The 14,977-nt window shown below is 40.3% G+C and overlaps 1 protein-coding gene across 4 annotated transcripts; it reads right to left on the bottom strand.

The window, feature by feature from the left end:
• Positions 1–7,393: 7,393 nt before the first annotated feature.
• ACRV1 (acrosomal vesicle protein 1) lies at positions 7,394–14,052 on the bottom strand. Of its 4 annotated transcripts, none has more exons than XM_047753887.1 (5): positions 13,966–14,017; positions 10,659–10,722; positions 10,204–10,457; positions 8,538–8,657; positions 7,654–7,778 (listed from the first exon to the last, which is right to left on the bottom strand). In XM_047753887.1, exons 1-5 carry the CDS (start codon positions 14,015–14,017, stop codon positions 7,654–7,656), a joined length of 615 nt encoding a protein of 204 aa, XP_047609843.1. The 4 variants fall into 4 exon arrangements, with proteins under 4 accessions (XP_047609840.1, XP_047609843.1, XP_047609842.1 ...); XM_047753886.1 differs by having other exon boundaries at positions 10,204–10,503; positions 10,654–10,722; XM_047753884.1 differs by having other exon boundaries at positions 7,394–7,778; positions 10,204–10,722; positions 13,966–14,052.
• Positions 14,053–14,977: the final 925 nt, after the last annotated feature.

Raw genomic sequence — 14,977 nt, forward strand, 5'->3', positions numbered from 1 at the left:
TTTCTAGGGCCGCACATGACACATGGAGGTTCCCAGGCTAGGTTTCTAATCGGAGCTATAGCCACCGGCCTACACACAGCCACAGCAACACCACATCTGAGCCGAATCTTCGACCTACACCACAGCTCAAGGCAACGCCAGATCCTCAACCCACTAAGCGAGCCCAGGGATCGAACCTGCAACCTCATGGTTCCTATTTGGATTCATTAACCACTGAACAATGACGGGATCTCCTAGTATGCTAATTCTTTGTCAGTTACCCATGTTACATGTATACTCTCCCATTCTGTGGCTTCTTGTTTCACACTTTGAGTGAGATTGTAGTTCTAATGTGGTCCAATTAAGGCTTTCCTGGAGTTCCCTTTGTGGCTCAGCGGAAATGAATTTGACTAATATCCATGAGGACACAGGTTGGATCTCTGGCCTTGCTCAATGGGTTAAGAATCCAGCATTGCCATGAGCTGTGGTGTAGGTTGAAGACATGGCTCGGATCCCACATTGCTGTTATGATGTAGGCCAGCAGCTACAACTCCAATTCAACCCCCATCCTGGAAACCTCCATATGCTGCAGGTGCAGCCCTAAAATACAAAAAAATAAGACTTTCCTTTGGCCAGCAGTTGTTGTTTCCTACTTAAAAACTTAGTCCCTATTTCAAGATCATGAAGATTTTCTTGTGAGTTATTTTCTAAAAGCTAAAAAGTTTTGGCTTTCACCTTTAGATCTATCATCCACGTGAAAATGTTTTTTGTGTATAATGTGAGGTGGAGGTCAAGTTTCATTTTTTTCCCCATATGGCTATCCAGTTCAGCACTGGTTATTGAAAAGATTACCCTTTTCCATTGCTCTTCATTGATATCTATTCAGTGTTCAGAGTTTGCATTCATATTTTTTATAGTATGTTTTATATCAGGATCCAAATAAAGTCCACAGTAGCAATTGACTAATGCCTAAGTTGCTTTTGGTCTTTTAAGTTTCCTTTTGAACCTCCCTCTCTCTGAATTTTTTCACTTGCAATTTATTGGTAGAAGAATCCAGCTGGTTTACTGTATAATTTTCTTTAACCTGAATTTGCTGATTGTGTCACTCTGGTCTAGTTTCTATGCTTCCTCTGTCCTCTGTGTTTCCAGTAAATACAGACATTCAAGATATTAGTCCTGTGTCAGTTATATGCGTTGTGTATGAGTATTTCAAAATCATAAATTTCCCTCTAAGTATCACTTTACTTCATGCCATAAATTTTCATGTGTTGTATTTTTGTTATCTGGCTCGAATTTTTTTTCTAATTTCTCTACGATTCATTTTTTTGACTCATGGATTATTTAGAATTATAGTCCTGAGTTTTCAAAGCTTTGGGAATTGTTTTTAATCTAAAAACCTTGATTGAGATATAATTTATATACCATAAAATTCACCATTTATTTTTTTTTTTTGTCTTTTTAGGGCATCTCCAGTAGCATATGGAAGTTGCCAGGCTAGGCCTGCAGAGCTGTAACCATAGCCTCAAAACGCCTAAATCCGGGCTGCATCTGTGACCTACATCACAGCTCATGGCAATGCCGGATCTTTAACCCACTGACTGAGGCCAGGGATCGAACCTTCATCCTCATGGATACTGGTCAGGTCCATTACTACTGAGCCATGATGGGAACTTCCAAAATTCCCAGGCCTGTGGAAGTTCCCAGGCTAGGGGTCAAACCAGAGATACAGCTGTTTCTTTTTTTTCTTTTCACTCTCTTTTTTTTTTTTTTTTTTTTTTTTGCTTTTTGGTCCTCCCCACAGCATACAGAGTTCCTGGTCCAGGATCCACAGCCACAGCAATGCCCTTTAACCCACTGTGCTGGGTCGGGGATCGAATCTGTGTTCTGGCCCTGCAGAGATGCTGTCAATACCATTATGCCACAGCAGGAACTCCAGTTTTTATATTTCTTGACCTTGACATTTTAAAAGATTATAGGCTGGTTATCTCATATAATTTCCTTTTGATAGGATGACTACTGTAGTGATAATGTGTCCTTCTCAATTATTGATGATTGATTTTTATTTACTATTTGATACTTTGTCTACCATTTCTCTTTCTTTTCTTTCTTTCTTTCTCTCTTTCTTTTCTTTCTTTCTTCTTTCTTTCTTTCTTTCTTTCTTTCTTTCTTTCTTTCTTTTTTTTTATAAATGGCTGCATGCGCTGCATATGGAAGTTCTCAGGTCAGGGATCAAACCCACTCCTCCCAGTGACCCAAGCTCAGATTAACTAACTGCACCACAGTAAGAACGCCTTGTCTACCATTTTTTCAGTTTGACCCAATCAATTGTTCTTTTCGTCTTCCTTTTCTGCCTTTATTTGAGTTGGTCAAATATCTTTAATATTCCATTTTAATTTTCTATTGGCTTTTTAGCTGTACTTCCATATTTTTAAATGATTTTTTTCCCTAAGGATTACTATATTTTATCACAGTTCAATTGACATGAATATTCAACTACTTCCTTTACAAATAATAACTTTTCAAAAATTTGGTTCCAGGGACCTCCCCTGTTCTTTGTGCTGTTATTTTCAAATACATCTACTTAGATTAAAAATAATTTTAGTGGAAACGAATCCGACTAGGAACCATGAGGTTGCGAGTTCGATCCCTGGCGTTGCTCAGTGGATTAAGGATCTGGCCTTGCCATGAGCTGTGGTGTAGGTTGCAGATGCTGCCTTGGTGTGGCCCTAAAAGGTTAAAAAAAAAAAAAATTATCTTTAAGCAGGCATAACTTTTAAAATTGGGGAAATAAGTTGTATGCATGTCTTAAATTTACACATTTACTCTATCTAGTACACTAGATTTCTTCCTGTAGATCAAAGTTTCCATCTGTTATCATATTCCTCTAGCTTGAAGAAATTCCTTTAGCTTTTCTTTTTTTATCTTTTTAGGGTGACACCTGCAGCATATGGAGGTTCCCAGGCTAGGGGTCCAATTGGAGCTACAGCTGCTGGCCTATACCACAGCCGAAGCAAAGCAGGATTTGAGCTGCCTCTGCGAACTACACCACAGCTCACTGCAATGCTGGATCCTTAACCCACTGAGCGAGGCCAGGGATTGTTTGTAAATTCTCTTCATTTTTAGTAGTATGAAAGTGTCTTTGTTACCTTCATTTTTGAAGGGAAATTGTCTTGTTTAAAACATTCTGACTGATAATTTTTAGTTAAAAATTAAAATTAAAGATTTAAGGTTAAAAATTTTAATTGCTTTGAATATGTAATTCTCATTTTCTGCTCTACATTATCGCTCTCCTTTTTTTTTTTTTCCATTATTTCTGATGCAAAGTCAGCTAACATCTGTATCAGTGTTCTCCTATATACCTATTTCAATGTATCTTTTGTTTGGACCAATTTTGAGTTTTTTTGTTTCAGTAAATTTGAATTTTAGTAACTTAATTATTCTATGACTTTTTCTTTGTATCGATCCTACCCTCAGTTTACTGAGCTTCTTAGATGTATAAGTTTATGTTTTTCACCCACTTTGGGAAAATTTGTCGGGTTTTTTTTGTTGTTGTTGTTTTGTTTTTGTTTTTTTCTTTAATTTTATGACTGTACCCACAGCACATGGAAGTTGCTGGGCTAGGGATCAAAGTCACACCTCTACAGCGACCTAAGGTACCGCAGTTGGATTCTTAACCCACCGCACCATGGCAGGAACTCCCGGCCATTATTTCTTTGAATGATTTTTCTGTCTCCTTATCTTCCTCTTAATCTGGGACTCCAATTAATTATTTCTTATACTGCTTGATGTCTCACAAGGGGTTGAGGTTTTGTTAATTTTCTTTAGTATTTTTTCTCTGTTTTAGGTTGGATAATTTCTATTGATCTATCTTCAAATCTACTGGCTCATATGTGGTCTCAATATACTGTTACAACCACATGAATTTTTTTTTCAGTTATTGTACTTTTTAGTTCTAAAATTTCCATTTGATTTTTTTGGTTAGTTTCTTTTGCTGTGTTGAGATTCTCTGTTCACTCATATGACACTACTTTAGGTTATTTCCTCTCCCTTTTATTTATTTATCATTAAAAATTTATTTATTTGTCTTTAAAACTTTATTTATCTTTAAAACTTTTAAACTTTAATTTTATGGCTTCACCTGTGGCATAAGTAAGTTTATGGGCCAGGGATGGAATCTGAGCCACAGCTGCACCTTAGGCCACAGCTGTGGTAATGTCAGATCCTTTAACCCACTGGGCTAGGCCAGGAAGTAATTTATTTTTATTGAAGTAAAATTGATTTACAGAATTCTATTAGTTTCAGGTTTACAGCATGGTGATCTGATATTTTCATACATTACGAAATGATCACAGTAAGTCTAGTTAACATGCTTCACCACACAAAGTTATTACAGTATCATCTACTATATTTCCTATGTTGCTCATTGTATTTTCATGACATTTCTTTTGTAATTGGAAATGTGTACCTCTTAATTCTTGTAGGTTTTTGAATATATTGCTGATAGTTGCTTATTGCTTTTGTTCACTAATTTCTATGTCTGGTACATTTTGGCACCAGTATCTTTTTTAAACACTTTCTTGGCTATAGGTCACATTTTCCTGTTTTTCTATGTCTAATAACTTTTATTATATAGTGGACATAGTGAATGATGCATTTCAGAGATTCTGGACTCTACTTGTTCCTCTGAAGAGTATTAACTTTTGTTTTAATGAGTAGTTAACTTGGGGTTGACTGGAACTCCAAACTTGGTCTTATTCGAGGCAGACAGCAGCTAAAGTCTCTCTGCTCAGTTCTTTCTGCTGCTATAGTTGTTGAGCCTCCTGGAGTTAGTGTCAGCCAAGAATTTCATCACAATTTTATACTCAAGTTTGGGAAATTATCCCTTCTGTGGTTGCCTTCTTTCCAGGATTTCTCCCTAACTTTACAGCTGTTTTGTCAGCCTCAATCTATGTCCTCTGAGCCCTAAAACCAGTAAACTGTGGATTTTTGCCACCCTATGATTGAGAAGTACCCTTAGGCATAAAGCCACAGACGTGCCAATCTCATCCAGTGCTGTCTTAGTCTTTTTAGGAAAAAAAGTCTTTTTGAGGAAATTTCAGATAGTTGCTTCCTTCCTTCCTGCCTGCCTTCCTCCCTCTTTCCCCCACTTCCTTTCTTTCTTGTCTCTTAGGGCCGCACCTGCAGCATATGGAACTTCCCAGTCTAGGTGTCGAATCAGAGGTGTAGCTGCCAGCCTATGCCACAGTCACCGTGACACAGGATTTGAGCCCTATCTGACTTACACCACAGCTCATGGTAACGCCGGATCCTTAAACCACTGAGCTAAGCCAGGGATCAAACCTGCTTACTCATGAATACTGGTCAAGTTCGCTACCACTGAGCCACAGAAGGGAACTCCTGTTTCTGATTTTTTCAGAATTTATAATCATTATCTGAAGGAGGGTTAGTTCAAGCAAACTAATCCACCATTATTGGAAGCCAGAACTCTCTTCCCCTTAAACTTTAAGAGGATATTTGAATGTATTTCCTCAACATATATAGCTATTAGAATAGATTTAGTTATATTTATTGTATTTAGCTAGTATTTACCCTCCTCCCTCAAAAAAAAAAGAAAGTGTCCTCAGTGTTAGTAGGATTTTGTTTCTCTTCTCGCCCCCTTGTAAATCATATTTGAGGTCATCCCAGGTTGAGAATTCACCTGGGATTTTAGTTCCAGGATTGGGCCTATATTTTTGAATGCCACTTTATCTAGGGCTAGAACTCTATGTTTGAAACAATTTTTACTCAGAAATTTGAAATAGAACCTGAATGTCTCTGAGCTGCCACAGCTTATCTCAGCTGTGACCTAACTCTTCATCTGGCTTAAGGTCCTATAATACTAACAATTTTGTAAGATTATTTTCAGAATTAAGAGAGCATAGAACTATTAAAGGCATTGTCTGGCACAGAGTATATGCTCTATAAAGGCTAGAAGGCTAAGTACTACTATCTTCACCTTGATGATTATGTTCATGATCAGCTTCATGGAAATACAAATCTCAAGTCAGTGCCCAGTCCATTCACTTGGGTCTAAGCAAATAGTAAGTACTTAAATCCATGGGTGAAAATAATAAATTAACCCTAGCTTGTATTTCTCTGTTAAAGTGAAAAAAGAGTTAATGCACTGTCAATTTGAATATTCCCATATAAAAACAAACAAATATAAATGTAACCATTATTGCACTTCAGAAAATGGAAATTAAAATTATATGCTGAGAACTTATGCCACTGATAAATGTTTAAAAAAAAAAAGAAATTCAAAGATACTTCCCATTTTCTTCCAGCCTGTGAGCTACAAGCATTGCCAATGAGGAGTCTGTCATCAATCTATTCTGGGAGGAAGTTCCTAATGTGTGTATTTATATATGTGTGTGTATAAATATGTATATATATATACACACACACTATATATAATTTAAAATTTTTACATGTTTAAAATTTTGTGTGCTATTCTGCATTCTTATGCATGAAATAAAAAACCTACCCATAAATATATTGATAAATTGGATTTTTATCAAAATTAAAAGCTTTTTCCTTTGCAAAAGACACTCTTAAGGCTACCTGGTTGATCTGAGGGGCTTTTAGACAGAGATATGGGGAGCATTTGCTGATAGGAAATGGACTATGTAAGAGATTTGATCTTGAAAGAAGCTTTTGATTAATATTCATAGTGTGGTGGAAACAGATTGAGACCATGCAAATTTGGTTTTGGAATCTGGCCCTGGCTCACTGTAGCTTTGTAACCTTAGCACATTTGGAACATAGGATATGAATAAATAAAACATTTTTACATCATAATATCTTACTTATAACTAAAGACGATGCTCTCTTTCCTGATGACCATTCTAGGCTTTTTCCTGAGGATCAGATATGAAAACACCTTGAAGAACAACACTAATACAAGGTGAGAGAGACTATTGTAGTATTTCTACCTGCCCCTTTAAGCTGAGAGGAACAACTAACCTTGTGAGAAAAAGATTTCATTAAGATCATTATGACCTGCTTTATTTATATAGCAAATGTGTTAAAATAAGTCATTTTATTGTTATAATCATGTTAAAAATAGGCTCTTGACTGAAAACTCAAGAGCCAAAAAACTGATGAGTTTTGAATACCTTGATAAGTAGAGTTGGGGGTGGTTTCTATAAGGATGGAAAGGTGGAGGTCAGAGAGAAGAAACTGCAATATTGTTTTAAGCTCCTAAATAATTAACACCTATTTGCATTCCTTTTGTGGCCCCTGCCCTGGGGCACCCCCTTCATTTTGAGGAATATGGAATTGTTTAAAAATTCATCCACTTTACTGCGGGAGCAGAAGGAAGCTCAGGGTGACCCTGCCACTGGTTGATGGAAAAAGATGTCTGGAGTCTATATTCTTTAATCATGCAGAATTTATTGAAAAAGAAAATGTTGAGAGATGGGGTAAGGGAATCTGGAAGACAGAGGGCAGAGAAGAATGGGTAACAGGCATAGATAAGAGAGGAAATATAAGCTATTTGAGCTTCTTATCTGACACTCAGGCAGAGGAAGATGTGATTAGTTGTTGACTGGGGAAGAAATTAAATATAAATTGAGTCCAGTAGGGTGATGGAGGATTTTTGCTGCCTGAATCAGCAAGAAGCAAGGGCATAGGCTTCTAGATCTTGTTGCAGAAAGATTGATTCCGACAGCATATAATTTGCATCCTGGTTCCATGGGAGAAGAGGTTCATAGATGGGCACATGTTCTCACATCCCTGAACCATGAATTGAAGTTTCCCACCTGAAAGAAGTGGAGACAGACGACCGTGAGCAGAAAGCTTCCTCCTCCAACTTCAGCCTTTGTCCACAGGGCTATACAGTGTCCCTAGGCAGGCATGATCAAGTCCTTCAACATGCATATTCTTTCTCCCCCTCCCTTTCTATCTTCTTCTGGACCCTTCCCCCATCAGTTACCCACTCTCTCTAGTGAGGGAACAAACGAAGTACAAGGGGAGTCAGGCAACATTGTTCGTGGGAGGGAAGTAACAAAATCCCTTCCTTATTTGGGGGAATTAGGAGTGAGTGTAAGGGTAGAGAAGTAGGAGAAACATACTAGGTCTGGCAACCTGTGAAGAGAGGCCGATGGATAACTGTTTATTAGTTTATTTATTCAGTATTTACCAAAGGTCTACCATGGGCTGGGCATTGTACTAAGTGCTAGGAATATACAACCATGAGCAAGGCAGACACATTTCTGAGCCTACTGTCAATGTCTCAATGACTCAAGGGGCAATTCACACATTTCCTTAATAGGAAGAGACAGCCAACCTCCCTGCCTCCTTTTAAGACATCGTAGCCCTGCTGGGAAGGGCCTCTTTCTCAGTAGCTGGAATTCTACTCTTGATTCTTGAAAGAATAAGGTTCTCCTGAATCTCCAAGTTTCTGGGGAATCACAGCTTGATCCCTCCCCAGGCCCATGCCACCCTACCTACTTCCTATCAGTACTCAAGCTGGTTGATGTGTTCTCTGGCAAAGACAGGCACATAAAGTCCCTACATACCTTCAAAGATCTTCTTTAACATGCACTGCTGGGAATTCTGAGTGGTGCAGACTCCTTCTCCACGAAGACATTTTCCTTGGTCATTCATATAAGAGCATGTATGGCAGTTTAATATGGGGCCTGAAATTTTAAGGTAAACCTGATGAAATAACCCTGTGACCCAGGGAGGGATGATGGGCAAGTAGTTGGCTACAACACGTTTCATTTCCTGGTTCTTGGGGATGTGAGGGTCCTGTGTCTGAAAGAGCATATCTTCTCTTCCTTACCAGAGGAAATTCCTTCTTTCTTACTGCTTCATCTATGATCTTCATTGCTGATGGATCCCATGTTTATCTAAGACTGACCTTTACTCTAATTCATATCCCAATGGCTTCCTAGACACCCATCATTACATGCCCTTTGGCTGTGTCTAACTCAATAGGAGCAAAGTAGAACTTCTCACATGACTGGCTCCCTTTCCTACTTCCCCATAATCTCACTTATCCACAGGGCTCAGACACTTGGAGTAAAATTTGACTGAATAAGTGATGTTAGAATGCTCTAATGCTGCAAAACTTATAAAGGGTCTGCATCATTTTCTGTCCTCAAATTGACCTTCAATAAGGTCAGTTTGTCACAAAGGGCATTCTCTTTGAAATAACTCCATATTGTCTCTCTATCTCCACTGCCAAGTTCCTAATTTTGAGGAAGCATTAAGTAAAAAGAATATGGGCTTTGGAGTCAGCCCTAAGTTTGAATCTAAAGTTTGCTACTTTCTAGCCTCACTTCTCTCAACTGAAAATTTAGAATACTATTACTCCTGCAATGGAGTGAAATATGAAGTATTTATGTCTGGTAATCTTGAGACATTAAACCTTAGATCTTGTTTTTCTTCCTTAAACTTTTTCCTTTTTCGTAAGAGCTAAAGAATTGCAGCTTTCCTGAGAACTTATTCCTGGATCTAACAGACAAAAATGTCAGCAAGATTTACTTTCCATGTTCAAACCTTCAAAAAGTAAAGAGCTACCAGCTCCGGTGCTAGATATCTCCTCACAGGATTTGCAAATCATTTTAACATGTTTGTTAAGAGGCAGATTTAGCATGAAGCTCATCAAGGTTGTCTTCTGTGAGTCCCTTCTGGGCAAGCTATGGGCATTTGTATTCATCATTTCTTACTTAAAGTTGGCATTTTGTACTTGAGTTACTTTTCTTAGGGTCCTCTGAAGTATTCAACACTCAGACCCCACAAAACCTGAATCCTGCCTCCTGGGATTATTGTAAAGAAACATGAGAATCTTTGGGAGAGCTGTTTGTGAAGTGTCTGAACTATTCTTTCTTCTAAACACCTTAAAATTGGTTTATTTGGAGTTCCCTTTGTGGCTCAGCTGTTAATGGACCCGGCTAGGATCCATGAGGACACGGGTTCGATCCCAGGCCTTGCTCAGTAGATTAAGGATCCAGCCTTGGCATGAGCTGTGGTGTAGGTCACAGACTCAGCTCGGATCTGGTGTGGCTGTGGTGTAGGCTGACAGCTGTAGCTCTGATTCACCTCCTAGCCTAGGAACATCCATATGCCTTGGGTGCTGCTCTAAAAAAAAAAAAAAAAAGGGGGGGGGGGGAGTTATTTGATGTGTTGCTTACTTTCCACCTGAGGTCTGAAATTGACATGAACTCAAATGTAGCTCACCGGAATTTGTGCTGGAAGGCGGAATGCCTGAAGGCTGTTCTGCTGACGGCTGTTCAGGTGCTGATACCTGTTCACCTGGAGGTTTCTCATTTGAAACTTGTTCACTTGCAGGTTGTTCACCTGCAGGCTGTTCACCTGCAGGCTGTTCGCCTGCAGGCTTTTCACCAGAAGGCTGTTCATTTAGAGACTTTTCACCAGAAGGCTGTTCACCGGAAGGCTGTTCACCAGAAGGCTGTTCACCAGAAAGCTGTTCACTAGAAGCATGCTCGCCTGCGGCATGCTCACCCGGAGTGTGTTCAACTGCAGAGTTCTCACCAGAAGGATGATCGACTGAAGTGTGCTCGCTCGAAGTGTGTTCAACGGAAGCATGCTCACTTAAAGTGTTGTCTCCTGAAGAAGTCTCATATAAAGCATCACCGTCTGAAGGGTTTGCAAATGAATAGTACTCACCTGACAGTTGCTGAACTAAAGCTTGATGATCCAGAGAGCCAGGAAACTCATCAGGTTGACCTGATGCTCCTGGGATGGAGAAATAACAGATGAGAGATGGTGATGATGAGAGAGGATGTCCAGGTAAAGAGTACTTTCCTATGGAGTCAGGCTAATGTTGGGGGATTCCTAGGTTTCTTGGGGACCTACACCAGGCACCTGAGGATACTGTGCATACGCTGGAGGAAGCCAACCAATTAGTTGAGAGATCATAGAGGATGGAGGTGTTAACAAAACCGAGACCACCTCTGTAATTGAAGGGAGGAATTTTAAGATCCACATTATTTGTGTGGATCTGTGTACCCTGAGTGGGCACAGGGGGTCCCCTCATCCAGCACCTGTGCCTCCCTGACAAAGCCAGCATCAAGAAATCAATGTTTGGAGTTCCCAAACTTTGTGGCTCAGTGGTAACAAACCCAGCTAGGATCCATGAAGATGTGGGTTTGATCCCTGGCCTTGCTCAGTGGGTTAAGCATCTGGTGTTGCTATGAGCTCTGGTGTAGGTCGCAGATGCAGCTCAGATCCCACTTGCTATGGTTGTGGTGTAGACCTGCAGCTACAGCTCCAAATCAACCCCTAGCCTGCCAACCTCTATATGCTGCAGGTGCAGCTCTACAAAAAGAAAAAGGAAAAAAAGAGAAAAGAAATCAATGTTTGTTCATTCATGTGATCAGAAGTCTACCACTAGCCTTCCTCCAGTTCCCCTGTGGGTAAAAGGTAAGAATGGAGAGACAGGAGGGAGAGAGAAAGTTGTTTCAATAGCCGAGTAATTCTTGCTGAATCTGAGGGTAGAAGTTTAAACTTTGGACAAGATAAGTATTAAACTAGAGATATCAAATATCTAATGAACCCACAAAAATTACCAGAAGGGTAAGCTACCTTTATTTGGTATATTCATGTTTTTTTCCCACACTCAGTCCCCAATCCATGAGGGCTGAGCACTCAAAGCCAGCCAAGTTTCTATTAAGTAAGATAAAAACATCCTTTGCTTCTTATATCTCTGAATTGAGATTTCTAGTGACATAGCATTTACATCTACAGCATGGTGTTGTCATGAATATTTAATAAAGATAAACTGTGAAGCACCCAAACTATTGCTTAAGTGCTCAATTAATTTTAGTTTTCTCTCTTCCTCATCTTGCACTTGGAATTACAAAACTCTTAGCTGGTCATTCTCTTCTGCCAAGTCTCTTCTACACTTAATCCATGTCATCGATGGCTGTTGGACAAGTATTTCTTAATTGCAACTTTCATTTTATTAAGTGTAGCACCAAACAGACAATTTGATTATTATTCTTTGGCTGAGTAACTGATTTAAACTGAATAACCTAGGAGTTCCCGTCATGGCGCAGTGGTTAACGAATCTGACTAGGAACCATGAGGTTGCGGGTTCAGTCCCTGCCCTTGCTCAGTGGGTTACCGATCCGGCGTTGCCGTGAGCTGTGGTGTAGGTTGCAGACGCGGCTCGGATCCCGCGTTGCTGTGGCTCTGGCGTAGGCTGGCGGCTACAGCTCCGATTCAACCCCTAGCCTGGGAACCTCCATATGCCGCAGAAGCGGCCCAAAGAAATAGCAAAAAAAAAAAAAAAAAAAAAAACTGAATAACCTAGAGGAGGGTGGTGAGTAGACTACTATGACTGGGCCAGAAACTGAGCAGCATTATAAAATCCCTGAGGCTTAAGGCCCCAAAGTACTTTAGCTCTATAAGAATCCTGCAAATACTTATTATATGTATGTATTTATGTATGTATGTAGACCGATTTGAATTCCTTATAATTAAGACTAGGATGAGAATATGTTGATAAAGGAAAAGTAAGATTTACTAAGTCTTTTAGGAGGTTTTTATTTTAAAAAATTGTTATAGAACTATTATCTTCTTGACTGATTCTTCAAAAGATAACACATTTTTTTTCCCCTTATGCCTTTTATTTATTTATTTATTTTTTATTTTCCCACTGTACAGCAAGGGGATAACACATGTTTTAATGAAGAGTTTTCTGATGCCAAAAGGAAGCCAAAAGGAAGCTGAAAAAAGCACACTAGTCATTCTTATGGATTATGTCTTGCTGTTTCACCATGTGGCTAGTACATACTACCATCTGGTGGCTGCGTTACTGAGTAATTTTGAAAGTTGAAGAAAGCAAAAGACAAAATCTCTGAGAATTGACATTACAGAAAACACTTTGTCATGGAATGGACAGCTCAGAGCTCATGGCCTCTCACTTCTCCTGTAGGAGGAAGGAGGGAAGATAACCCACCTTAAATGGGGATCCTCAAAGTAAAATATGGATAATGGGTGGACAGAACAGAGCCATGAAGGAGAGGCTTGTAGGGTCTCTAGTCTATAGCCATGCTGTGTGAGGGGGTGACTTTCTGGGATGACCACATTTCCATCTCCTTATATCTCTTGATTTTTGTTTTTTTTGTTGTTGTTGTTGTTTTTGTGTTTTTTTTTTAACTATTTTAGGGCCGCACCCACAATATATGGAGGTTCCCAGACTAGGGGTCAAATCAGAGCTGTAGCTGCCAGTCTATACCACAGCCACAGCAACGCCAGATCCTTAAACCAATGAGCAAGGCCAGGGATTGAACCCGCAACCTCATGGTCCCTAGTCGGATTAGTTTCCACTGTGCTACGATGGGAACTCCTTATATCTCTTTCTACATTAACGACAAAAGGATCCCTTACACCCAATTCATTGGGACAAACCGTCATTGGGCTTCCCCAGAACCCCTAGACCTATCCTTTTTTTTTTTTTTTCTTTTTAGGGCCACACCCAAGGCATATGGAAGCTCCCAGGCTAAGGGTCGAATGGGAGCTACAGCTGCCGGCCTACACCACAGTCACAGCAACTCGGGATCCTAGCGACGTCTGCGACTTACACCATAGCTCATGGCAACGCCGGTTCCTTAACTCACTGAACAAGGCATTAAGCCTACATCCTCACGGATCCTAGTCCAGTCTGTTACCACTAAGCCACTACGGGAACTCCTAGACCTATCTTCTCATTTCACAGAGCATCAGACACAGGTGCTGAATGGCTGAACCAAGTAGGAACAAGACAGGGCCAAGCCGATCTCTGATAGTGAAGTCATTACCAGGAGGAATCAACTGGTTCAGGAGCTCTCAAGGTTGAACTTGTTTTGGCTATTCCTAATTCTGAGTCAGAATTGGTTTGGGTAATTATGATACTGGTCTTCCTTCTTCAAGGGCCAAAAGGCCTTAAAGAAGCCCCTTAAACATGTCCACCCAGAGACAAGATAAAGGACTTACCTGTCTCAGATCCAAGTAGATAAAGACTCACTAGTAAAAGAAACTTCTTCATCTGGATTTTGGGAAAGAGAAGACCCTGGCGTGGGACCACCCAAGAGCCGTGAAGAAAACCTATGAGCAGAAGCTCCCAGTGCTGAGCCACAGCATCTGGAAATTCTAGAACCTCAGAAACAATCCATGTTTCCTCACAATGGGTTGTGCTGAGGTCCTCATGGCACCTGTGCAGGCAGGTTGGCCCTCTGGCAAACCTAGAGCAGACTGTACCTGTGAAGGCCAATTCGCCATGTGTACAGTGGTGTGTTGGGGTTCTGCCCTATCTTAAAAAATCTTATCACCAAAATAACATAAACTCTCTTTTTAAAGTATTCTTGACAGTGAGGTGAGAGTAGCTGGTGATTTCTTGTTTGATTCTTTGTTTCTTTCTTTATTTTGTCTTTTGTCCTTTTAGGGCCACGCCTGTGGCATATGGAGATTCTCAGGCTAGGGGTCTAATTGGAGCTGTTGCTGCCGGCCTTCGAAGGATCCAAGCCATGTCTGCAACCTACACCATAGCTCACGGCAACACCAGATCCCTAACCCACTGAGGGAGGCCAGGGATCGAACCCGCAACCTCATGGTTCCTAGTCAGATTTGTTTCTGCTGAGCCATGATAGGAACTCTCTTGTCTGACTCTTTAAATCAGCTCTTTTTTGGTCCTGGATCCCAGATGGCTGACCTCTACTGAGGTGATCACCTGAGTGCGGTTGGGTTTGGCTTCAGATTAGGTTTAGTCAGTGGAAGATTGGAGAAGGGAACACACACATACAGACACACACACACACACAGACATTGAAACTGAAATATTTATTCCTCCTATTTCCTTCCCTCCAGTTCTGATACAGAGTGGGACTTGACATGACAGTCTCCAGCTCTCAACTAGGCTACGGTAACAAGATTTCCTTTTGCTGCTTAGGCATAGAAAGGATGATGATATCTTGCTGTTGCCAAAAACTTGATGCCCCAACTTAATTTA

This window comes from Phacochoerus africanus, chromosome 11 (genome assembly GCF_016906955.1).
Source record: "Phacochoerus africanus isolate WHEZ1 chromosome 11, ROS_Pafr_v1, whole genome shotgun sequence".
Classification (NCBI taxonomy): domain Eukaryota; kingdom Metazoa; phylum Chordata; class Mammalia; order Artiodactyla; family Suidae; genus Phacochoerus; species Phacochoerus africanus.

Coding starts and splice junctions, on each gene's coding strand:
- ACRV1 (XM_047753884.1), bottom strand. CDS start 14,017: ATGAAGAAGTTTCTTTTACTAGTGAGTCTTTATCTACTTGGATCTGAG. Junction 10,723..13,965: donor TCTACTTGGATCTGAGACAG/GTAAGTCCTTTA, acceptor TCTCCATCCCAG/GAGCATCAGGTCAACCTGAT. Junction 8,658..10,203: donor GCCTTCCAGCACAAATTCCG/GTGAGCTACATT, acceptor TTAAAATTTCAG/GCCCCATATTAAACTGCCAT.